Source organism: Vanacampus margaritifer, chromosome 11 (genome assembly GCF_051991255.1).
Source record: "Vanacampus margaritifer isolate UIUO_Vmar chromosome 11, RoL_Vmar_1.0, whole genome shotgun sequence".
Lineage (NCBI taxonomy): Eukaryota > Metazoa > Chordata > Actinopteri > Syngnathiformes > Syngnathidae > Vanacampus > Vanacampus margaritifer.
In genome coordinates this window covers 20,462,388-20,488,387 of record NC_135442.1, presented here as the reverse complement: position 1 = coordinate 20,488,387, position 26,000 = coordinate 20,462,388, and the positions used below count along the sequence as shown (strand labels likewise).

Sequence of the window (26,000 nt, the reverse complement as noted above, 5' to 3'; positions counted from 1 at the left end):
AGTCGTTCATCTAGTCTCTCAATTTACATCAAAAACTTCAGAATATGCAAATACAATTTAGTTGGTTTGGGAAGCTTGTATTTTTCATTCTCATTTGGGTAATAATTGCCTTGTGTGCAAACCTTTTTATAATAATAATAATAATAATAATAATAATAATAATAATGATACCAATTATTATTATTATTAATATAAAAACAATTGCAACGTTTGCAATTTTTTTGTTTGCGAATTTTTGATTTCTAATCCATTCTTTTTTTAATTGCATATAAAGAAATACATTTCTCTCCATAACTTGAGTGAGTAAGTGAGTACTTTTGCCACATTTAAATTTAATCACAAATGCAAGCATTAGCATCAATTTTTAGTATCAATTTTAGCAGCAAGCATCAAGTCTACAGTATTTTGTAGGTGAAAAAACAACAACAAACCACGCTGTTTGTTCTTCTTCGGAGGAGGAGGGCTTCCCCACCACCCCACCCCAAACTCAACTGTGCCTCCTCCTCATGCTCTTCTACTTCTGTCACAGTAATTCTGTTTCAGCCCCCACCACAACACCGCCGATCAAGGCCAGCCGCACTGACCGACCGACTAGGGACCCTGTCACCACGGCACCAAACCACTGCGGTCTCAGGTTGTGCTATTTTTTCCCCCACTCCCCCCGGGCCTAACATGGCGGGTGGATATCGTCGGGAGTGACTTTATTTTTACACACCAGAAAGAAACGAGCGTGTCCTCGCGCGGGAGGAGAAAAGGTCGACTCGGCGGCGAGTAGACGAACTTTTGGTGAAGTTTGCGTGGCAAGCGGCACACAAATGTTGGCTACCTCTGGGACTTACGCCAATAAGAAGAGGAAGAAACCTGTCCTCAAACAGTAGGTCCAACCCCAACTGGGGGACTTTGTTGTTTTAAATGGTCGTGAAACGTATAGGCAGACATTTTAAAAGCCTAGCGGTCATATTTGCGCATGACGCTTAAGTGAAAGTTAGCAAAGTGCAGAATACTGCAGTTTTGTCTCATTGAATATGTTGCAATGGTTTACATGTATTAACCTGGCATGCATTTTATGACTGTGAGAGTTTTTTTTAATTTATTTATATATTTGTACTCTATATCTATCCAGCAAGGAATAACTACATTTCATGGGGATCCTGTGTGTGATGTGTCCTATCAACCTCTCGCGCGACTGTACTCACTGTAAAAAAAAAAAAAAAAAAAAAAAAAAAAAAAAGGGGGGGGCAAAGAAAGAAATCTTCTCGGTGGTAGAACACTTAATGTGAATAATCGAATTCATATGACTAAACAAATCATCAAATCACATAATTGGGAGAGTTTGATTGTTAGTTTAGGTGCGGACCACCTTAAGAATGTGCGCCGCTCGGCTCTGGCACTAGTGCGTTGCCCTGGCGCATTAATCACAATCAAGTTGGAGAGTCAACTGCTGCTCTCACGCGATGCACCTTGGAGGGCGGGGCAGTCTCGCGCGCCTCGTTCTGTTATTGTAATCTGATATCACCCCTTCCTTCCCCCTCTCTCAGTGCTTCAACTTTCTTCGAGCATGTCCCGCTTCCTTTTTGGCTTTTAAAAGTACTACTATAGAAGGCTGCCAAGTTGATAGTAAAGTAAATACTGTACTTGTGAGTTTGGTTTAGTCCTGTCAGCCCTTATATAGTCTTAAAGTTGCTAATAAATTCTTTACTTGTAAAATAATAACATTATTAAAAAAAAATGTTTTTCTTAATGTTGTTATAGTATTAGGGAGGCATCAAAATCAAAATTCATGGCCAAAACCGGGAACCGAAAATATGGAAACTTACTAGGGATGGGAATGTTTGACTTGTCTCACTATTCGATTCTGAGTTTTGGGTCTGCATTCTGATTCTGAATCAATTTTCGATTCAAACCGATTTTCGCTTCATGATTTCATGATTTGATTGACTATGATTTCACTTAAATCTGTAGATGTGCAAAAAATCGTCATGATCTACTCAGTCTGCTTTGCAAAGAATGACAAATAGAGACAGTCTTCTTTTATTTTATTTTTTTAAGTTTTTTATTGTAAGGAAAGTGCCTTTCCCCATAGAAACAGTGTGTCGACCACAACTGCTGCTCTGTGTAGCTAGCTATACATTTTATAACTTTAATTGTATATGTGTAACCTGGCAGTAACCAGATTGATAATTGTGATTCACTTAAGAGAGATATCCACAATGTCAACCTGGGACTGCTCCATAGTGATTTGCAATACTTTGAGCTGATTGCACGATGCGGCATCTTGTTCACGTTTGTTTTGACCAATCATGGCAACGGATGAAAACCTGTCAAAAAGTCTCGTCTTTGGAAAACAAAAAGAAGCACAAACAGCTTTACCAGATAAAAATGCACAAAGCGCCGCTGTTCAACATTCAACAAGAAAACAGTTCTCCAATAGTGTTAATTTTGTCAATGAAAACTAAACAAAAATTGTTTCGTCAATACACATTTTTCACCGGACTAAAACTAGACTAGACTGGACTAAAACCCTCATTAATGAACAATAACTGGGATTAAATCGGTATGCATTTTTGTCGACTAATGAAGACAAGACGAAAATGTACTTCACTTAATAAAAACTGGACTAAAATCTATGGACATTTTAGTTCATGAACAAAAATGAGACGAAAATTATATGATTCTTACCTCGGCTAATTTGCGGTTAAAAAAAAAAGAGTAAATTATAGTTATAATGTAACATTAATTTAACGGCTATAACGTTCCTACAATAATGTTATCCGACTGCTAACTAATGCTGGCTAACTTACTAGCTCATACTATGGAGCCATAGTAGCCTCTTGTTGCTATACTGTAATTGTGTATTAAGTTGTTTTTCGTCAAAAAGATGAGAACATTTTATGTGAAATAGTTTTAGATCCAAAATGTTCAACATTATCTGCTGACAAAAATAGTGTTGTTACGATACCGTTTTTTGGCTCCCGATTCCCGACACCCAGCTTGCAGTATCGGCCGATGCCGATACAATACCAATACCTAAGTTTTTTTTTCTCAACATGAAAAAGCTGTCCTGCCATTGGTTCAGAGCATTCAAGGGCCAATAGGATATCTTAGCTTGGCATGCAGTGAACATGTCACACATCAGTGAATGTTTAGCATGAGCAAGACACAAGAGGCTGCATCCAGTCCTATATTAATGTCGGAATTAATGGTATAGGCATCTTACTTGTTAATACTCACCGATACTGATACCACTGTTTTAATACAGTATCGGGGCCTCTGCCGATATTCGTATTGGAACAACACTACAAAAAAATATACTGTACAGGGGTAAAATGATTCTCCTGACTAAAACTAGACAACAATTTTGTCAGTTTTTGTTGATAATTATCGGCAATTATCGACCAATTTGACGTCAAAAAGATTAACCAGATAATAAAGAAATCCGCCGATAATTATCAGCAATTATCAACCAATTTGACGTCATACAGATAAACCAGAGAATAAAGAAATCCGCCGATAATAGACATACCACGTTGGTCCATCGGTTGTGGTTCAAGTTGTGCCCAACTCCTCAACCCCACCTTTCTCCTATGGTAGTGTCACATATTTGTGATGTCATAATGCGCGTGACCTCGTGTTCACAGAAGATGCATCATGACGACATGGCAGTTGCCAGTGTGTGCTTTCTTTACTGTCTCCCCAAAATGTTACCCTCACAGTTTTTTTGTTGTATTTTAAAAACATGTTTAGTTTTGGCAAACTCAAAATTAGTTACTAAAGCCAAAGTTATAAGTTATAAAAGCCAAAGGGAGTCTAAATTTCAGCTTTTTAGACATTCTTTGGAGCAGCTCGTATTTCCTTCTCCGCCATGTTGAAGCTTTGCTGTACTGTATTGTAAACTCGCGAGATTGTATTGTAAAGACACTACACTAGATAATTCTCGCGAGAGTTCAGTGTTACTCTGACGCAGTAGGCGCGCTCTACCGCTCTGCTGCTAACTAGTGGGCGGGAGTTTAGGTGCGGCACAAAAGTAAGACGTTTTATTAAATATTTCCATATAAAATGGATGTTTAAACATCGATTCGGTCGCATAATGGAGCGATACAAGTATTGCACGATGTAAGATCGCGGTATATCACCAAATAGATTTTTTTAACACCCCTAGTGGGTGTTATGGCCTAAAAATTATATCACGATATTTCAAAGAAATTTGCGGTGACATTATTTTTGACGATATTGGTAATAATTACTGAACAAAAGATTTGTGATTAGTGCTTTGGAATAATAACACTTTTATTGCAGCACAATATTTAATCTACCTTTTTACCACAATTGAAATGTAAACAAAGTGCAAATACTTAGCAAATATAAAGAAAACACAAACCTTCAAAAGTTAGTAGCAAATAGTCAATAAAGTCCATTATTTTCTCCTGTGTGGTTGATCTTTGTCTTGTAGAGGCAATTTTTTCCTTTATGATACGGTAGCAGCCAGTTTGTGGCGTCATTCTCTGTACATCGCAGGCAAGTGTATTGTTGAAAAATGTTTTCCTCTGTGATTGTTTAGGCAGTGGTTATTTTGCCGTAACTGGCAACCCCTGTAAGCGTTATTTTGCCGTGAATGTCTTTGATTGGTCAATAAGAGGAGCGAGAACATGCCGTTATTGCTTGTAGACATTACTAGCCGGTATGGATAACGCAAATGTGCATGTTTACGCCGCTGCGCTACAGCAACGTGCACGCCGTCTCGCCGAAAGCACGTTAGCTTAGCGGCCGGTTAGCATAACAAAGTCACGTCAACTATGAGGAGAGTTACCAGTCTCGGTAAAATAACCACCGTGGATTGTTTATCTTGGCTAAACAATATGCGACCGCTTCAGTATTATCCAACCACCGTCTGTTTTTTTTCATAAGAAATGTGTCTAATCAAGAGTACTCCAGTAATGAACTTTTGTTCACGCCAAACAACACAAGCTGTTTCCATGTCCTCCTCGCGTGTCTTTAGCCTGCGCATCCTTTTAACTTTACCGGCAACAGTTATCCTGCACAATTTGCAAACGATTGTATTTATTGCATCATATCTGACCTCTTCTAACCAAACAGCCTCCACACGACGAAGAGAGCTCCCTCCCACTTTGCCGACGAAACTGTCTGCAGCTCACAGTCTCACACGCTCCGCCGTGTACGTCCAAATAGACACGAAGACATATGATGTTAAGCATTACGTCATCACGTCAATTTTGTGATAGTTCAAATTTTTATCACCCCCAAAAATACTATCGGTAATATCGTAGAAGGTATGATATGGAACACCCCTAGTTCATAATGTTGCCATAACTTGCCTTTACACGCTCCGGTTTGCATATAATTTTCGCCTGATCTTTGTCGTTAAAACAGATCCAAGGAATAGTCGATAGGATAATCGGTTTTAAAAAGAATTGATAGCGACAGCCCTACTAGCCTGCGAATAACAAAAAAAACAAACATTTTTTTTAAGGTCATTGTGAATGTAAAGGCAGACAATAGCATCAGCTTGAACAAATTATTGATATTATGCTACAATTACAGATTTTCTGAAAGAAATATACCACATGATATGGCACTTTTAAAGTAAAACGATGTTTCTTAAAATGTTGGCAGTAACATTTGTCCCGGCAGTTTAGTGTTTGCTCAAGTGTGACTCAGAGACAAGCATTGAATGTGATTTATGTAAAACATTTGTATGTGGACAGCTGTATTAGGCCCACAGAGCCTGATGGATGATGTTGTTTCCAACCAGCTACTGAGCGCGACGAATAGGAGAATCTTACAGTCGGGATCCTGTCCAGGTTCTCCTCTGTGGTTTCCTCCTGTGCGTGCTAACTAGAATTCCCAGTAACTGAGCGCTTGATTATACTGTATAAACAAATGTTGGGAGTACCACTAGTGATGAGTTGTTTGTGGTGACACGGATGCAGATGTTTAGTAGCACAACTACCCTCAATTCTATAAGCCTTTTTTTATTTTTTTATTCTGTCTTTAACTCTTTTACTGCCAAAGACGTTAAATGACGTTCTGCAAAAACCTACGGAGGAGCGCCAAAGACGTTAAAAGACGTCCTCCCATTATTATTATTATTTTTTTTGAAACGGGTGCTGGGAAGGCTTGCGGAGCTCTCCTGAAAGTTTTAAGCAGGTTTTTTGAGCCTAATGACTATTTTTGGCCCCTAGAGGGCAGCGATGACTCTCTTTTGACAAGATCGGGTGGGCGTCAGTAGAGGCGGAGCTAGAGCGTTGAGCAGGAGATCAGAATGGAAAACAAAGGAAAAATGGCGGCCGGTCGCGAGGAGCTAACGCCAGAGCCGTTTTTTTCAAAGACCAAAAGCATCGCTAAAAAAGCACATTGTTGATGACGATGATCATTATCAATGATGAAGATGATGGTGACTCCGTGGTTGGAAAGCATTGACGCGGCAGTAGAAGACGTTAGATGGAGCTAGATGGAGGAGGGAACGGGCAATGGCGAGCGTTTGCAAGCAGCTCTACACTTACAAGACGAAAGGCATCCACCAACGCTAAAATAGTACATTGATGACGACGGTGATCATCCTCGATGATTGTGAAGGTGAATCCGAGCTTGACGGCGAAATTGGAACCGCTGACGCGGCGGCTATGACGGTGTCGTAACGCGGAGCGCAACCGAGCACGCACAGGCGGACGTTCGATCGGACGACGGAGAGTGCCCCGAGTCCAATGCATATTCATCGGAGGAAGTGTGTACAGTCTGCTACTTGCTTTTTATTCCCCGGAAAAAAAGGCCGTCAAGAAAGTGTAACGTTTGCACGCAAAACGGACCAATGTGAAAGTGAAAGTAAACTGTTGTGCGAGTCCTGGTGTCTCCTTGCACGCAGGAGAGCGTTACAAAAGGAAAAACTGTATTTGAAACATCCACATAATTGTAAGTAGTACCACAGTTGCACACATTTGTAAATAGTTTGCGAAATTGTTTTGTCAAATTGTTACACTGTTGAATGGAAATAAACGTATTTTGCAATCAAAAAACACTTTTTCATTGTTGGTGAAAGCGTTTTACAGAAGTAAAGCACTATTTAGGTGTTTGTGGCATCATTCATGGACAAAAAGAAGTGTACAATTCACTAGAGTGCATGAAATAACATCGTTTCACAAAAAGCTCTTTTTCTCCGTTTTTTGTTTCAAAAGAGAGAATTTCGGTGAAAGTAACCATTTTCTATTGTTGATTACTGAAGAACGGAATAAGGTAGAAACAAACTTTTTTCTGATGAAAGCTGAGAGTCCAATCTTTCATTTGGTAGTATGTGTGTTTCCATAGTCCAAACACAACATTTTCTGTGGACCTTGAAAGATCACTCAAAATGCTTAAATCGGCTGGCACTGGCGACAACCCGTTTTTGAAAACGTCTGGCAGTCAAAGAGTTAAAAAAACTGATGTGCAACTTTATTACCTAAAACTTCTCTCTATGACGAAGTGGAAAGTTCAACTTAAAATAGTTGGAGGAATTGTTGTTGAACATTTTTCATAGGAACTCCACTCAAAATTGCATCTGACAGTTACTTTGCATCTTGGAGCTTTGTTGTGCAAAATCCTGTATTGTTTTATTATTCTGTGCAATTTATAGACTAAAGTATTGTGACATTGCAGATAGATATTTATTGCACAGAACAAGCAGAGAAAGGAGAGAACGGAGCAAAAAGGGTAGAAAACTCTTAGCATAACAACAGTACATGACAACAATAACATTTCATTGGAGTTGGATTTTATCTATATGTAGACAGACTAGGCAGGTAGTGCTAAGGCTTGTGAGGAATAAGTGATGTAATGAATAGCAGACACAGTAGGACGGGATAGAATAGGACAGCCCCAGAGCTGGGAACTTAGATTAATCATCAATTATCATCAATGACGAAGCCCAGCTTCCGGCGCGTGCTTCCGCACATTCGGCAAATGCTTTATGACGCGAAGGCTTGTAAAAATACATGGAATGAGAGAGACCGTATGTACTTGTTCTAATCGACGGAAGTAAACGTGCTTCAGTCGGTGCTCAGTCCATGTATTTAGCCAACTAAAACACTACAAATAACCCAAACTACTTGCCTTATCACCTTGAACAGAAAGCCTTGACAAAGCAGTTTTTCAAATTAACCACATTATATAAACAATGTACAATATTGATTTCTTTATTGATTGATTGTTTTTCCTATGTTTAATAAGTTAAAGTTGCAAAGTGGTCCTTGTATCCTTCGATTTTTCAGGATGCAACCCACTCCTGGTCTAAATAAAGCCTATCTCGGCAGCATATCAAACCTCTGTCGTTTACCTATCTCTCACTCCGTCACACATGGCAAATAATGAAAACCGGTTGCCCCAGACAGCTGTAATTTCCAGTTCAATAGTTGAAGTAGGCAAATAAGTAAATGTAAGGCTTTGGCATTGGGCACCCACCATATGATGTAGGTATGGTGCTATATAAGTGGACTCCATTTATCATTGTAATTGCATAGGACTTTCCATCTGTTGGATTATGATGTGTTTTTTCCCGCCATTTTTTCAGGAAAAGCGCAAATCGATTTGAATGACACTCGCTGATGTTAACCCAAATGCGAGTCTTTTTTTTTTTTTTGGGTGCAAGTCAGACCTTTGTACCAGACATGTATGGTGGGTGGGGGGGTGGGGGTGATTATGCATTGCCAATCAGCCCTGAAAAAAAAAAAGATTGCAAAAGAGAGGGCAGTCTAGGAAGATAACATAATCGTAAGGGATGTGTAAAGCTATTAGTGTCCCCTCACCAAACATAAATCCCATAGGTATTGTTAAGATGTATGAATTAAGACTGTTGTAGTACTGTACAGCCTTACTATGGTTTTTCTTTTTTAAGACAAAAAAAGGTTGTTTAAAAAAAAAGAGAAGAAAAACCATAAGACTATTGATTTTGTAGACAAGATGAACTTTTTTTAGCCACTGTACTACCTTGTTGAGGTACAATATGTCTTTAATATTTGTGTCCCAATAGTGTAAGCATTTCAATAACAGCTATACTACTCTGAGAATGCCTGCTCTTTTCTGATCTCAGACACTAAGCAGGGTGAGGCCTGGTTTGTAATATGATGGAAGACGATGTCAGATTACCAGGTGCTGCAAGTTTACCTAACCTCTGGGGGAGAATAAGCCAGTCCAACTCAGTGTCAGGCTCAAACCCAGATAAATAGGGATTGTTGGTGTCAGGATGCATCCATCAACTTTTTTTTTTTTAACGATGTGTAACAGATTTAAAAATGGTGACCCCCGAATAGAGAAAAAGTGTATATGTTTCAATTCAAGAATGAACACAAGATGGTGGCTTGTACAGCATTCTGTACAATATATGTCTGTGGCCATGTCACGTGAAATGCCCATGATACTATTTTAACTCATTCTGTCAAAAAAAATTATAGCATGCTTGTGTCCGTCGTGGTTTACAGTGTTGATACTGCATGTTTGCAGCACTTGCCTGGTAAATTGCATATAGTCAGACAGCTTCCAGTGTTTGTATCCCAAAATAAAAAGGTGGCCTGTGTCTGAAGATCTGGCGGTTATTTTCCCCCTGGACGGCCAGCTGGACTTGGGACATACAAAGGCACCATTGAGCAGACGCCGTAAAATGTCTGCGGTCGCCACCCGAGAGCATTCCTCCTTAGATCTGCTCATCCAGATTGTCTTTTACGCATTCTCCTTGACTTGCTTTTTATGACATAAAAAAAAAAAGTCCTGTTAATGCTGTAGTTCCCAGTCCTACCAGTCAGAATCCATTTGCGAGAGTGGGGTACTAACTTGGTTCTTTCATCAAAAAAATTCCCTTTGTGTCCCTCTGGCAACACCCTCACAAGTGTGTAGCAATGGTTTATATCAATAGAGCATGGCAGTTGTTCAATGATTTACTTGTAACTTATTTATTTGTTTTCTGGACAGCAGTATTTCGCTAGAATGCTGTAACTAACTAATCAGATTTAGTATCTGTAGAGGGCACCAGAGCTCGGATATAATTAATTAGTCAGATATTGATCTGATTTTCTGAAGCGTGAACTAGGACTTGGTCATAAGGTCATGAGTAAATACGCAAAAAACATGAACACAAATATTTTTTAAGCCACTTTTTTGCCAAACAGCAAATTAAATTCACCCACCAGTTCAATGTTCTACTATGTTGCTAAAATGTTGTCAGGCCCAAGCAGTAGTAAAAATTACATGTTAATTCATTTGCTCCCAGAAACGTATAAAAACTTTCTATTTTAAATATAATTGCTGCAAAACTTAAAAAATAAAATTAAAAATTTACTTTTATCCTGATGAAAGGAGAGACTCTAATAATGCAAATAATAATAATATTGCATCGGAATTACACTCAAAGATGCTTGACAATGGAATGGATACATTATTCATGCACTCACACATTCACACTGTGGTGGCGGTAAGCCATGAATGATGCCACAAACACCTAAACAGTGCTTTACTTCTGTAAAACACTACCACCAACAATGAAAAAGTGTTTTTTGATAGCAAAATACGTTTATTTACATTCAACAGTGTAACAATTTGACAAAACAATTTGGCAAACTATTTACAAATGTGTGCAACGTGGTGCTATTTACAATTGTGTGGATGTTTCAAATACAGTTTTTCTTTTTGTAACACTCCCCTGCGTGCAAGTGGACGCAGCAGGATTTGCACAACAGATGAGTTTCACTGCGATGGCTCCTTCGCGTGCAGATGATACACTTTCTTGCCAGCCTTTTTTTCCGGGGAATAGCAAGTATATACTGCAGTGTGTGTTTGGCCATGTTGCCATCAAGTCTACTCTCAGGATCATCATACGGTGACGTTACTGTGGTGTTACGTCTGGCTTTCTCATTGTCCTTCACTTCCTATACCGGGTGGTTGAGCCATCTTATCCGCTCCATTCATGGTGGCATCGTAGTCCATAACCAGTGTCTTCTCCGTGATCAGACTGTACCCACTCCTCCGATGAATATGCATTGGACTCGGGGCACTCTTCGTCGTCCGATTGAACGTTCGCCTGAGCAGAAGTGCTCGGTTGTGCTCCGCGTTTCTCGGCGTTAGCATCGCTAGCCGGTGAGGCTTTATGACGTGATAATACCCGCCGCGTCACCGCTTCCAACTTCGCCGTCAACCTTGGAGTCACCATCATCATCGTCATCATCAATGTGCTCTTTAGCATTGGTCGATGCTTTTCGTCTTTGAAAAAAATGCTCAAGCGTGAGCTGTTTGCTACCGGTCGCCATTATGGCTTCCTCAGCCATTGTCCCCTCAACACTCTAGCTCCGCTTCACGTCTTCTACTGACGCCTACCCAATCATGTCCAAAGAGAGTCATCGCTGCCATCTAGGGGCCAAAAATAGGCATTATACTAACTAGATCTGCTTGATACTTTCAGCACAGCTGGCCAAGGCTTTCCTCCACCCGTTTCCCCCCCCCCAAAAAAAAACAAAAAAATTGGTGAACGTCTTTGGCGCTCCTCCGTAGGTTTTTACTAAACGTTATTTAACGTTTTTGGCAGTCAAAGAGTTAAGTAGCTACATCTGCCCCCGGGGCTGGCTGACGGAAGCGTGGCTGCCAGTGTGCGCCTACAGCCCCTCCAACCACCACCAAATATTCGCACCTTCCGTACACCAGCGTGAGTAGCACCAGAGGCAATGTGTGTGAAATGCCTTGCCCAAGGTCACTACGACACATGACTCGGGGAGAGCGGGGATCGAACAGCCGACTTTCTGGTTACTGAATGACCGTCTCTACACCCTGAGCCACAGCCGCCACAAACTGAGCTGTAGTAGCTAAGATTTGTTTTAGGTACCTTACTACCTTTTTATTGTTTTCAATATTTTTTTTAGGTAAAACCTAACTAACGTTTGATGAAATGTTTCATGTTTACCTGTTTTCATTTTGTTAAAAATAATAAAAAAATACCACAAAAGATTACCTTGCGCAAACCTCAAATTAATTCCATGGCCTTTGTTGTGCACTCCCTGAAGGACGCTCGTCTATCATAGAGTTTAGGAATCTCTATGTTAGGTGATTACACGTTAGCATTATAAAGTCCCATGAAGTTCAACTGGTTTGATGTGAAAAAGTAAAAACAAACAAACAAAAAACATAATTTTATGTCGCAATATTTTTCCGTACTGGTCAGTGAAAAAGAATGAGTATTGTTGGGATATGGGAGCTAGTGATGATCCTGCAAATGTTTTTGTTTTTGTTTTTTTAAAGCTGCATTTTTCTCTAAAAATTTAAACATGGTTCTTTTTAAGTGGCATACTGTATATTCATTTTTGAATCATCCACACTCATTGATTACTGCATTGATTCATGCAACCTTTATCATACTATCTCACACACGCACGCACGCACGCACACACACACACACACACACACACACACACACACACACACACACACACACACACACACACGCACACAAAGGTGTGGCGACAAGCCAAGTCAAACAACTCCCAGTCATGGGTAACACAGCGGCCTTTTGTTCTCTGCCATTTGTTTCGCTGTGAGAGCGCTGACACACAACTGACACCTGGCTCTCCACTTTTCAAGATGATGCTTCAAGTCAAGCCTATTTAAAAAAAAAAAAAAAAAAGTGTGTGTAATTTATTGTCTCAAACGTTTGTCTCCAAGTCATGGAAACATCAGGGAATGTGAAAAACAGAGTTCCATTTAAGGACTGTAGAACATTTAAGAAAAAAATATTGTAAAATAAGAAAATTATTACTTTAAATAAACAAAATTATCTGTCAACAGAACAAGAACATTTTACTTAAGTTTACCTGTAAGATTTTGAAAAATAAGAAAATAAAACTAGGCCCATATCAACCACTGTGGTCTTGAAAATAGTATTTTTAGACTAAAAACAAGTAATGTTGACTTTTTTCAAGCTGAGCTGGTACTGAAACAAGGAAATATTAGTTTTGTAAATATAACGAAATAAACCATATTGCACTCGTCTGATTGTTTTCATACTTGTATTTTTTTTCATTTATCTCATTACTAGATTATGCAAAATCTTAAAATAAGAAAATTCAATTTATGAAACCCCATTTCAGGGCCTTTGATGTTGGTTAGTTGTCATCTTAAAAATTTGAAAACGATTGTTTTAAGCCTCACAGTACTTAAAAATGGCTGTTAACACTCAATGCCAAGAATGCTTGAGCAAATAAGATAATTAAGTAATAAGCATCTTAAAATAAGCACAATGATTTTGCCTGACAATTTCATTTTGAGTAAAAATAACTTGTCAAATCAAAATAAGCAAATTTAGGTTAAATTTAAGAAATTATATCTTACTTAAGATTTCAGTTTTTACAGTGTATAAATCTTTTCTGAAGCTAGAGCAGGCTTTTATAAACCATTCCTCTTCCAACTTGCCATCGGTGTTGGTCAGCAGCCAAAAAAGCAAAAAAACCTGCATCGCTGAGTCATTCTCCTGAGGCTGGCCGGCGCTGTGCCGGCGTCAAAGCAGACAAACGTGTGTTAGTGCAAGACAAAAGTGTGTATGTGTGGTGCGTTATGCGTTTATCATGATAACTTAGTAAAAAAAAAAAAATTTTTTTAGTTTTAATTTTGAGTAGGGGTGGGCCAATGATCTTGTGAACAATCTACTATACCATACCACTATTTATATAGCACATTTAAAAGGCAGAAAAAGTTGCCACCAAAGTGCTGTACAGGTCAAAGACACAACAAATCAAAAACATAATTGTAAACATATTAAAATGTAAAACATTAAATAACATTAAAGCCTGGTCTCCCCTGAGCTTCATTCTGGAATTGGGAACAGCCAGAAGAGGTTTGTCGGAAGACCTAAGGGACATTGAGGGAACATAGGGTTCCAGCATGTCAGAGATGTAGGTGGGTCACTTTTAGGCACTTAAAAAGAAACGATAAGATTTTAAAATCAATCCTAAAATGCACAAGAAGTCAATGGGGGGAGGCCCGATGCTTTAACAATATGCAATTTTACATTATTGACTATTAATACTGTCTCAAAAAGATGATAACTGAACTAGTGTATAGATGAATAATGAGGAAAGAGTGATGAAAGTCCTCATTCACTGAATCAGCGGGCAGGATTCAGTTATGTGACTCAGTGTTGAGCGCAACACAGCATTGTTTCAATTGAAGAAACATGGGCGAGTTTCTTGTGCAAGCGAATGATTTAATAGCAAGATGTGGGTTCTGGAAAGGGTCTGACGGTGAACAAAATAACATTGTTGTTAAGACGAGCATTTCAACGACAATTCTGTACACCACCACTTGCGAACAAAGCGAACTTGGCGTCTCCACAAGCATGATTAAAAGCTAAAGAAATTATAAGAAAGTTACAAAACACGCAGAAAACCGCTGAGTCAATTAGCAAGAGTGTACTGTACCATATGACAAAGGAAGTAAACCATAGCAAGACATTACCAACGGCAATGCCAGCACCTACATTTGTTTCTGAGCAGTTCTAGCCTAATTTTTATGCCAGTGTGTGAAGTAGTTACAAACCTGTCTATTTGATTTACAATATTTAATTAGGTTTACATTTTTGTTTCATCTTAATTGACTGATTTGTTTAAAAAATAAAATAAACAAAAGCTTAAGTAAGATTGGCATAAGATAAGATTGGCATAGTCTCCTGATATTTCGATGTAGCCTGGACATTTGAATTTGTTTATTGTTAAATATTTCCATCGAATGTTTCACAGATGTATGAAGTAATTTAATAAAATGAACAAGAAAAACTGCATCTATCCATAAATGTCCTGGCAGACAAACATTAACAGCATTTTTTGTAAGACATCGTCAAATTATCGCCTTTGTATTTGTATTTTTTTATTTTTTATAATCGAGATATTGATTTGCCCATTATCACCAACCCTTGATTTTGAGACATCACCTACCCATGGTGAGAATATTGCCCATTAAAACAGTGGCAACTCATTTTTGGATTAGTTTTAAACAAGTATTGAGAATAACTAGTAGACAATAGTGGTGTTTTGTTTCTCCATAGCCATTTTCAGCAGACATCAGCAGCACTGCCTGGCCCATGACCCTTTCCTGCCTTGTCTTGACCCATTCCCGTCCTTCCCCTTTCCTGTACTGCCTTGCTTCTCATTGCAGTCCTTCCTCACAGGGTGTAGTTCTGCCTTCCTAGTCACACACTGTTGTTGTATACATTTTTAAAACTGTCATTGTTGTCTGTTGTTATTTTTCTTGCCGTGCTTCCTCTTGCTCTCTGTCTGCCCTCCCCACCCCCACAAAACAGATAGAATCTTTAACAGTTGTTAAATTTAACTTTGGTACAGGGTTGGGGAATTCAGGTCCAGAAAGTAAACAGTTTGGCTTTGATCACAGGTGCTTCTACTCAACAGGTGGAGACGAGCTTGTGTACCTGCCAATTGATTAGAAACACCTGCGGTTAAAGCCAATATGTGTCAGGGTTTTCACTTTCTGGACTGGATTCCCCAACCCTGCTTTGGTATTTCTTTATACTGTGCATCCTAAAAAAAAAAATATATATCCCTGGTGAAATGACAAAAAACATGCACGGTTAGGCCATTATTTTGCAATTATTAAAAAAAAAAAAAAAGAAACAATACACGCATGACCCCTAAAGGCCGTATCCCATTGAGGGGCGAACGTTTGCGAAGTTTTAACGGTTTTAATGTTTTTTTGGTCTTATCACAAGGAAATTTTGAACATGTTCAAAATTTCCTTGCGACAAGAAAAAACATTTAAATGTTTAGTGAACGTTATGAGCGTAAACAAACTCTGACAAGGAATCGACATACACTGGCTTAGCAAATGTTCACCCCTGAGTGGGATACAGGCTTAACTGCATGTTCTCTCAAGTCTTATCAAAAACCATCATTTGAATAACCTTTGAAGCAAATATTGTATTTGTGATTTGTGAATGAGGAATTTGCTTGCAAGGAAGACCGTTTTCATTGTGCTGAACGTTAACAATATTTCTGATCTTTTCCAAACTTTGTCTGGATTTACAAATGGCACAATTTGGTTTGGGATCATCTTGGGGAAAAAAAGGGGTGAAAAATAGAATTTGTTATCGTTCAAATGTCTTTCTTTCTTATGCATTGTGGACAAAATTCCAATATGAATAGGATGCCAATGCAAATGATTGACTCTAACCTGCCCTGCTATAAATTAGGGGTGCACCGTTCAGTATCTGCCCCGATTTCCTTAATTTTGGGTGATCTGTGATCGGCTCATCCCTTAAAACAAAACAGATCTTGTCCACCGATCTCATATCCCTCTGCACAGGTTTGAAAAAGTCAGCTATTGTCCTCTTCTGCTCTGAGAACTGCTTCATGTGCTGTTAAAACAACCCATTTGTCCTGTTTCATATATATTGTTCAAAGTTTTACAATAAAACAAAATTGTTACATTGAAGGTGTGTGCTGGTTGTTATAAAAAAAATGGCATTGCCAAAAATCAGGAGTCAGGTCAGCCTTTTTAAAGATTGGGGATCGGTAGTTAGCTAGAATATAGTGATCGATGCACTCCCTACTCTGAATCCAAAACTTAAGCAAAAAGGCTTTTAAATACATTATACATGTATTTAATGTGGGTAACAGTAACACCAGAGACATCTATTAAACTTATAATTGGTAATTGGGCATTTACACTTGCAGTGCAAATCCAACGATGGAGGCTGTGAGCGCTATATGGAGAAAAGTTTTCAGGTAGTATGGGTTTTTCTGGCTCAAAGGTAATTTCAACAAATGGCCAAAACAGCATTGACATCTGTTTCATGTTAACTCATGCGTCTTGAATTTTTGATAGAATGTGACCCATATTACGTCCAAAATGTTTCTCAATGAATTTGTTGCGTTTTGTTTCCACCTGCTTGAAACCAGTTTGAACCAATGGGAAAAGTATTTAGTCTCATGTGCAGTTTATTCCATGAAACTAAGATTAATTAGTAATAACCTATAATTAAATGCTTTTAAAATGAACAGCTTGGAACTGCCTGTTTACATTGGCCACATCATTAGAAGGATAAATTACTGTATGTTCATTAACTAAACCACACAGACATTTCTCAGTTAAATTGCACAAAGCTGTTAAGTTGTTCATTGTGCTTTACACAAGAGCACATAACTTAATTAATTAAATAATTGATCAGGTTGGACTCTACCCGTAATATCCGTTTTCAACTGTAAGGTACCTTACAGAAGACAATAACTTAATACAGGAGACCTTCATTTGCCCCCACCGTTGATGTTTGTTGACGTTACTCATTGAGGCCAATACGTTCACTGCAGCTTGGTTTTAACAATTCCTCACAGTATTATTTTGAAGTGGAACCAAGGCAAGTTAAGCCAAGACAGTATTTTTTTTAGTAGAAAAGCGTCTTAAGTTCCCTCTAAGCCTTAATAAGTCATCTTATAGCAAGAAACAATCGTGTTTCCCATCCAATAAACTTTCAATTAAAAGACCTAGGTTTGAACAACTTGCTGTTTTCATAGCTCTAACTACGACAGTCATCACCACCCAAGACCTTCTCGTCACTGTGATTCTCCACCTCTTCAGAACATGTGTGTCTGATTTCGGAGTCATGTGCGAGCATTTGGCACTTGAACGCCTCCTTGTAGGCGACAGCCAAGCTGAATGAGTGCCGCTTTAAATAGGTCAGACGTGGCTGCCGTTTTAGTAACTGGTGGAATGAGGAGTGGCCATGGCAAGGGAGGAAGTAAGGAAGTCAGGAAGGATGAAGGTACCATCAAACAGGCCACTATTGGCAATGTTCAATTGTGATTGTTTCCTCATGTAATCTTTCAGAAATACCAAACTTAAATCTATTGAAAACCTTCCTTTATAAGGCTTTAGACAACATGAACACATGATTCAAACTGTCCCAGTTGGGATTTTTATTCTTCTCTGTGGCCTGGTTCTGATCGTGCATGGAATCAGATGTCCTGTAAAAAATCAGATATGAATATGATATCTGCCAACGTGACTGTGATTTGAGTGGACAGATTGGATATATTCTGTCAGTCTTAAATACACTGATTGATGACATATATGAGTCTACCCAAACTATGAACAAATCAATTAAAAGCTTCAGCTACGAAGTCCGTAGGGTAGATGATGGCCAAGATTTGTTTGTTTTCTTCATTACTGTCCATTCCAAATGTAAGATATTGGATATGGGTCACTTGAAATTGGATGAGCCCAGTACTGTGTTGACAATTGCTAAATTGCTAAACTTAAGAGCTGCTACAGGTCTTTCGCAAACTGAGTTCCTAACAGGTGAAACATGATATTGTTGTTTTGTTCCAAGTGTAATTATTGATGTTTTAAAGGAGACATAAGCAAACACAGCACATATATCTCAATGTCTAAACAGCCCTATTTAGAGCAGCTGCTTTTGGAGGCTGTTCTTTTATGGGTGGGAGGATAATTTTCTGCACTTTTGCCAAATATGTTATCTTATTTTACTTATTTAATTGCAAGCTTTGTGGTTTCTTCCAAGTGATGTGTTCGCTTTCATGGACGCAGAGATGCAAATGTCTTTCATAACTTCTCGGGAACATTCTGGATACTTTGTCAGAAACATTTAGATTTTGTAAGAAGCATTTGCATTTCTGCCAAAACAACAAATGCGACACCAGAAATAATTGGAACATCATTAATGTTTTCTTGATATTTTTGTATTTCTTTCTTTGAATAGTTTTGAGCAACAAAGTGTAGACATCTTATGAAAAAGTACTTTTTCCCTACATTATATCCTCTTTAATACTTAAAATCAACTACACCCGGTATTTGTGCTTTATAGGCTATGATCATTTTGGAAAATTTACAGGCCCAAAACTGCTATATCAACAAACCAAATTTTATTATTTTCCTGATATGCAGAAAAAAGCCTAAGGGTGGGAATGAAATCATCAAATCGAACCCTTCCAAGCGCCATCGGGACCGGCTAAATGGGGAGCTGGACCGGCTGACGGACCTGCTTCCCTTTTCCGAGGATGTTCGCTCATGTTTGGACAAACTGTCCGTCCTTCGCCTCAGCGTTGGATACCTGCGTGTCAAGAGCTATTTCAAAGGTGAGTTCTCTGTTTTACCGCCAAAAACATGTTATTTTTGTTTTTGTTTTTTTTCAATCTCTTGGTCAATGGTCGAATCAAAAAGCCAAGGAACTAACTGTTAAGTAATGTTTTGCTACTTGGCTGTACCAGTTGATTCCTTCAACTAGTTTGGTGTGTAGACCAACGTGACCTGAGCAAAGGACCACATCTGTGCAGAAACACTGTTGATTTATTGTTGAGAGTAGCAGATGAAACAAAGCAACTGGCATGAATTGAAGTTCAGACTGCAGCCAAGCCATTTTGCGGTATGAATGGACATGTCACCTTGTCACAGGTGTAGTTACATTCCGGTGCTGCCTGTTCCTACAGCCTTTCACCTGCTTTGTTGTTACAGTTGCAACATTCATCGCTCATTGAAGTGTATAATCATTGTTATCTTATATTTCTGTTATAAATTAATGCATATGTTGCCACTTCATGCAAATTATGATCTCCCCACCGGATATAATTTGAATGCAGCATAAACATGTATGAGACAGTTTTGATTTATTGAGTTGTTGTTGTTGTTGTTGCTAGTACCCATTCAAAGACTTTTTTGGCCCTGTGAAATACAGGTTACACTTTGCGGCATGCTGCATGTGGCAGGTTACAATTTGTGGTGCCTTGGCACCTGAATACAGTGGTATCTACTACCTTGACTTTGAAGTAGTAATGTGTTCTGTGGCCAAGCAACTTACTATATCTGTACTTTATGCCAAAACTGTTTTAAAAAAATAATTGAAATGCCCATTAATTCATTTCAGCCCCCTCCAAAATCACATATTTAATAACGAAAAATTTTGCACTGTAATATACAAAAATACAATGCACTCTATATTATGATTCAGTTACTGGTTTGGTCTGTAGCGTGCAGTGTTAAGGCAAGGCAAAATTATTTCTATAGCACATTTCATACACAAGGCAACTCGATGTGCAACACCTACAAGCATCAACAAACACAACAGCTAATAACATTCAGAAGCAAAGCACAGAAAACAAAAGTAGCTTACAAAAATTACTAAGAAGAAGAATATACAATGGCAATGTTAAAACCACATTAGACAGCAAACTTTAAAACCAATTAGAGTAAAGAAGAAGAAAACATGGTTTTAAAATGTTTAAAAGACTTTCGTTTTTTGTGATCAGCAATTAAAGGCATAAATTGACATGCAGATCACGTACATTTCCAAAAAGCGAAATAACCGATCACTGTATTCTAGTTGAGATAAGCCATTTTTATTTTTTTCCCCGGCTGTGTTACACAAATGACCATTTCGAGACACACCAGGTCTAGGAAAAACACATTGATGCCGATGGATCGGACTTGCTGGCCAGTTGTTTGTGCCTTTTTGCTAACATCACCATTCCTAATAAATCCACCTCTCTATTTACATAGCTCTCTTTACCCCTAACTAAGTTTCAGGACAAAAAGCAACAGTCATGTTGAAGCTCAAATAAATTGCATCCATAATCAAGTTTTCTGGTGAATGCAGCAGTTTTCATGTTCTGTGATACTGTGGGAAAGGAAAGCAACTGCAAATTTAATCCTCAAATTATTTCCATAAAAACTTTTTAGAAACCTTTAGACATTAGTGACTGCACTTCATTTAGTATAAAAAGCTTCTGATTAATAAATTATGTTCATCGCCATCCACATTTGTTGACCACATTTCTGGAAAAAGTAAGTCGACAAGTTGTTAACCCAATGAACCGTTAACCACCATATTGTACAGTTTTAATGGCATACTGTACTACTGTGGTTCAAATCAGAAGGTTTTGAAGGCTTTCTCAGTCCTGTATTTGTGTTAACCTCCTGTATTGTTGATATCGCAAAGAAATGCCTCTCTGCATTTCACTTGGTCTCAGTTAAAGGCTGTGCTCAATAAGACTTGAAAATCACATGCCTCATCACGCCAGCCATGTGCAAGCCATCACCTGCTGATCCTCACCTGGCCTCTGTCATCACAATTATTTTTATTTTTTTGCGGTTGTACGAAGAAATAATTGATACTCAACCAGAGTTTATGTGTGTAAATGAGTAAATGTGTGTACTCAACGGCATGTCTTTTCTAATGTCTTTTGTAATTTTGTTGGGGTTTTCCTGGAAAAAAAGGCTGAACTGGTCAAGTGGGTAGAAACTAATGAAACACATTTAATTGATTGCACTATGAGAAACCTCAAGACCTCATATTTTTAAAGTGTTTTTTTATGTACAGTACTTTGAAATAAAAAAGAAGTATGAAACATTTGATACTACATAAAGCCTCTAAATTACATATTTAAAACTAGATACATTTCAATGAGTCCATCCATCCATCACATCCATCCATCTATCTTCCAAACCACTTATCTAGCATTAGGCTAAAATTCAAAACACTAATTTTGACCGGTTATGGCTAATGCCGAGCTCATACTACACAACTTTTTTCATTGTTCACGACAGCCGCTTGGTCAGATTACCAGATAAATTTGTTATGTGTCTTGGACTGGGCGAGTGGCCATGCTACAATTCTGACACTAACCAAACCCCGCCCGATCATCATGTCCCGCCGCCAAGAGCACAGTCCAACAGCACAGGTCATCGGGGAAGTGGGACAAAAATGAAAGAGGCAGCAGGGAAACAGTTTGTGGCCATACAGGACTGTGAAACACAAGTGTGAGTCCGTCCTGGAGCTAGCGGCTCTGTAGGAAGAACGAGCTCATTGTGCACTACAAAACAGCAGACTAAAAACATTAATGGAGGGGTAGTTTGCAATGGCGGCATAACGTGAGATGTGTGACAGGAATGAACACAATTTCTGACTGCCTTTTACAGCGAGTGCATGCCGCACACTTGGCACTTGGCAAATGCTATGCACTCTAGGGCTGCACGATATTGGAAAAACATGCAATATGCGATATGGTTGTTAAATATTGCGATATCGATATTATTGTGATAGTTAACATTTTTATTATCAAATGAAAGAATTTTTTTTTCATGTGGCAAAATAAGCAAGCTCAATGTATCCTTAGTTGAGGTTTGTCTGCAACACATCTATCGGGTCAAAACGGGCCACATTTGTGTAGTCTAACCTTGGCATAAAAGGCCTTCATGGGTCAAATTCCAGTCGTCTAACTTGTTAGTTGTTTTAAACTCGACTTTTACTTGACATGTTTAACTCATTCACTCCCAGACATTTTCACTGAGGCTCTTTTACTGGATTTTGACTGATTTTGCAAGGCCCACAGAATATTGTGTTCTATTGCTATAAAACATGGAATCTACCAAAAGAAAGATTAGAGTCTCTTCTTTCATCAGAATTTTTAATTTATTTCTATCTGTTTCTGTTTTGCGGCAATTAGCATTAGAATAAAGCTAAGTTTCATCATTACAGTATTCACAAATCTGATTTGCAACGTGGCCCTGGTTGATCTCTTATACCCTGCTGCCATCTGCTGGCCGTTTTTGTAATACTACCATTGCTTGAAGCATTTTCTTCAGTTCAGAGGCTGCATCAAAGCCTTTTGTAAAGTCTCTAGCATAAAAAACGTAAAAAAAAAAACAAAAAACAAACAAACGTATAACTACGTCTTTGGGAGCATGGTAATATTTAAAATAGAACGTATTTATACGTTTATGGGAGCAAATTAGTTAAATATAATTTTATTTAATATATATATATTTTTTTATTTACAATTAAAACCTCTTCCCTAATAGATACCTTCCCCCATCCACAGTTCAATAAATAAATCATACCACAATTTGGGGAAATCTGGTAAATTACTTGCACAATATCAAGTGCTGTTCCTATAAACCAATTCAGTAGTTGTGTACTCTAATGCGCTATTGTTCTCAACACTGTCACAGTGGTAACACTTCCTCTGGAATTAAATTATTTAGACTCAACCTTGCTTGTAATTATATAAACTTTCCGTGCATATAGTGATTACACATGATTCAAGACACAATGTCTAGCCACATGCTTTGTTGTGTGTCTGCATGAGCTCACCAAAACTGACTCTGTGGGGTACTCCTGGTCAAAACACCAGCCATGGATGGGTGCTCAAGTGGGGACATGTCTGAAACCTCAGACTAAGATCTTGCAAAATCGTCGAATGAAAGAAAAGAACAAATGTGACCGTCGCGCGGGAGATTTAAAGAGCCGATAGTGTGCGGCAAGCTATTTATGGCAGTAGACTTTGTAGCATGACTTTATGAGGCCTAGCTGGATCTTTTTGCAAGCCTTGTAGCTCGCTGCTGCTGACATATTTGTGTTTAAAAGAAAGAAAGGAAGGAAAAAAGACTCATTGAAAACATCCAGGGCCTGTTAACAATCAGAGGCGATGTGGTAACACAGCCTCGTCTGCTAGTGTTTGGGATATCTGAAGCATGTACGCACAACCCCAAACACATGACACAAATGGAAGAGAAATAAAGAGCGGCTTGTTGTGTCCTGGCGGCTCCCAGGAGGTAGTGCGTACAGGGGGAAGCCCGCTATGTGGAGATGTAGTTTGTGAATAAGTCGCCAAGGCTTAACTGGGTTTCCTCTTGATTTATGACTTGCTGTTCAAGGATGGCGTGAGAATGCAAGTAACCACTTTTAATCATGTTTTCATTGTTACCATACCCCCATTCCGCAGAGGTTTGGGCCTCCCAAGTACTACATTGCGTATGATTACTGGAACCCAGCTCACCCCACATTGCTGTTGGCCCACATATTGAGGGTTCAAGAAGTTTGTTTTTCAAAAACAAAAATTATTTGTGTGGTAGTTATCGTTTCAATTCTTAATTCAAATTCAGGGATTAGCATTGACGGAGCCCATCAACCGATTTTCAAAATTCTTGGTGCGTTTGACTCTATGGAGGATCAAAAGTGCCAAAGTTAAATTAATTATTTCTGTATTTATTTATTTCATAGTCCTGTGTTGTAGCGTTTCATGAATTTATTTTATCTGTCAAACTGACCCGTCAAAGTTAGTGGGCGGGGTTAAAGCCTGATTCACTTAAATCTTGTCTAATGGACTGCTTCGGGCCTGAAGTGTTAAGACACATGACGGCTACGGTGATGGATTTTTTTTACTGATACAGAGTGATCGAGGCTTGTGCAAAACCAACATTAAAATAAAAGTGATATTTCTACTGTTTCGCTTAAGTACAACTTTGACTGGGAGGTGTTTCCATTGAAGAGTGATTTGCTTCTGAGGCGTAGTTCTTGTAATGTCCTGCCTTGACTCTCACGAGATCTTGCAGTTCTTGTAGGCAGTTCACGTCACGCTAATAGCTCCTCATGCAACGTCACGAGAATAAATAGTTTGCGTGTATGGAGCCCCGGCAGCCTTGGTTCTATCGCTAAACCGCTTTGTCCTTCATAAGACTTATTGTCCCCTCAGGAAAAGCAAGTTGCCCTGTATTTCATTCTTCTTCTTCTTTTCCTTTGGCTTTTCCCTTCTGGGATTGCCACAGCAAATCAGTTGCCTCCATCTAACCCTGTCCACTGCATCCTCTGCTCTCACTACCTTCATGTCCTTTTTAACTACATCCATAAACCTCCTCTTTGGTCTTCCTCTAGACCTCCTGCCTGGAATTTGGAAACTCAGCATCTTTTTGCCAATATACTCACTTCCTACTTCCTTTTATTCATTTTACTGGGCGGGGTCACATGACTACAGGAAATGCGAAAAAAGTGTTTCCAACAAAAATGTGGGGGTTATTTGCTTTACATTGTTACATTTAGGGCTTCCACAAACGACCATTTTGCTAGTCGACTAGTCACAGATAGATGACTTTAAGGTACAAACAAGTTATTTTAATAGAATTAAATTGCAACTTTCTATTGTTCTCATTGTAAGCGTGTACACCATGGCTGCACGGCATCACACTGCCCCTAAGAGGCCAAAATGCGCAGGAACACCTAGTATTTGTTTTGCAATTACTGTTTTAGTAGTAGTAGTACAGTATTTTTTTTCCTTTTTTATTTTAACTTTTTTTTAGTTTAAGGAGTCACAGAATTTTCTTTTCCTCATAAGGTCCCAGGATAGCCCACTAAGTCCCCAGACTTGTGAAAATAGCATAAGATAAAATAAATATGATAAAGAGGGTAATGTAATGCTTAAGTTTGAAAATGAAGAATATGGGAAGAGGCTTGAATTTTATATATTTATAAGGTTATGTTATACTTGACAAACAGAATAGTGTTCAAGAATAAAGTGTTCAGCATGAAGGGATGAATGAGCGTAAGGCTATGATAGTAGTTTTGAGTAGTTGAGTTTTAGTAGTTGAAAAAATATTACTTTTTAAAATCAATGAATAATCGCTTTATTACTCATGATTTCAATCTCAATCCACAAAAAAAGAAGTGATTATTATTTTTCCGATAATTGTCCAGACCTAGTCAGAAATGTAATCAGGCATCAGCCACAAAGTGCTTCCCTTTTTTTTCACGGCCATGCTGCCATGAAAGGCAGGTTTGCATCACATTAAGTACTTTTTGTGAAATGCGCTCTAACTTTCACACTCTGTTGCTAACGCCGGTTATATATAGCCATGACACTATTAGCCCCAATGTTGTCACAGACAGGCATACTGACAGCAGTAACAGCAGGGGATATGGCAGTTTAAAAAATAACAATGACGACATGAGCCATACCATTAGCCGCAGACGGCGGTCGTGACCAGTCGACAAGTTAACTGTCACACAAGTGTATAAGGAAGTAAGCCTCTGTAAAACATGAAAACAGAACACTAACTTTGACAAGTAGCAAGTCTTGCTGCTTTAAATGTGAGTGTGCTTACTTCACTTAACTTCCTGTGTATATTCTTCTTCTCTTCTCATATTCTTCTTTTCTTAACACTCCCAGCTGTTTTTCTTTTGGTAATAA

General features: G+C 38.6%; 1 protein-coding gene across 2 annotated transcripts in view; it reads left to right on the top strand.

Moving 5' to 3' along the window:
• The first annotated feature begins 537 nt into the window (after nt 1–537).
• The window catches only part of LOC144060374 (aryl hydrocarbon receptor-like), a 46,208-nt gene continuing 20,745 nt past the window's right edge, over nt 538–26,000 (top strand). For both annotated transcript variants that reach the window (XM_077579870.1, XM_077579869.1), the window contains exons 1-2: nt 538–874; nt 18,931–19,121. In XM_077579870.1, the coding sequence (XP_077435996.1) occupies nt 816–874; nt 18,931–19,121 (250 nt within the window). In that variant the 5' untranslated portion in view covers nt 538–815. The remainder of the gene's footprint in view (nt 875–18,930; nt 19,122–26,000) is intronic.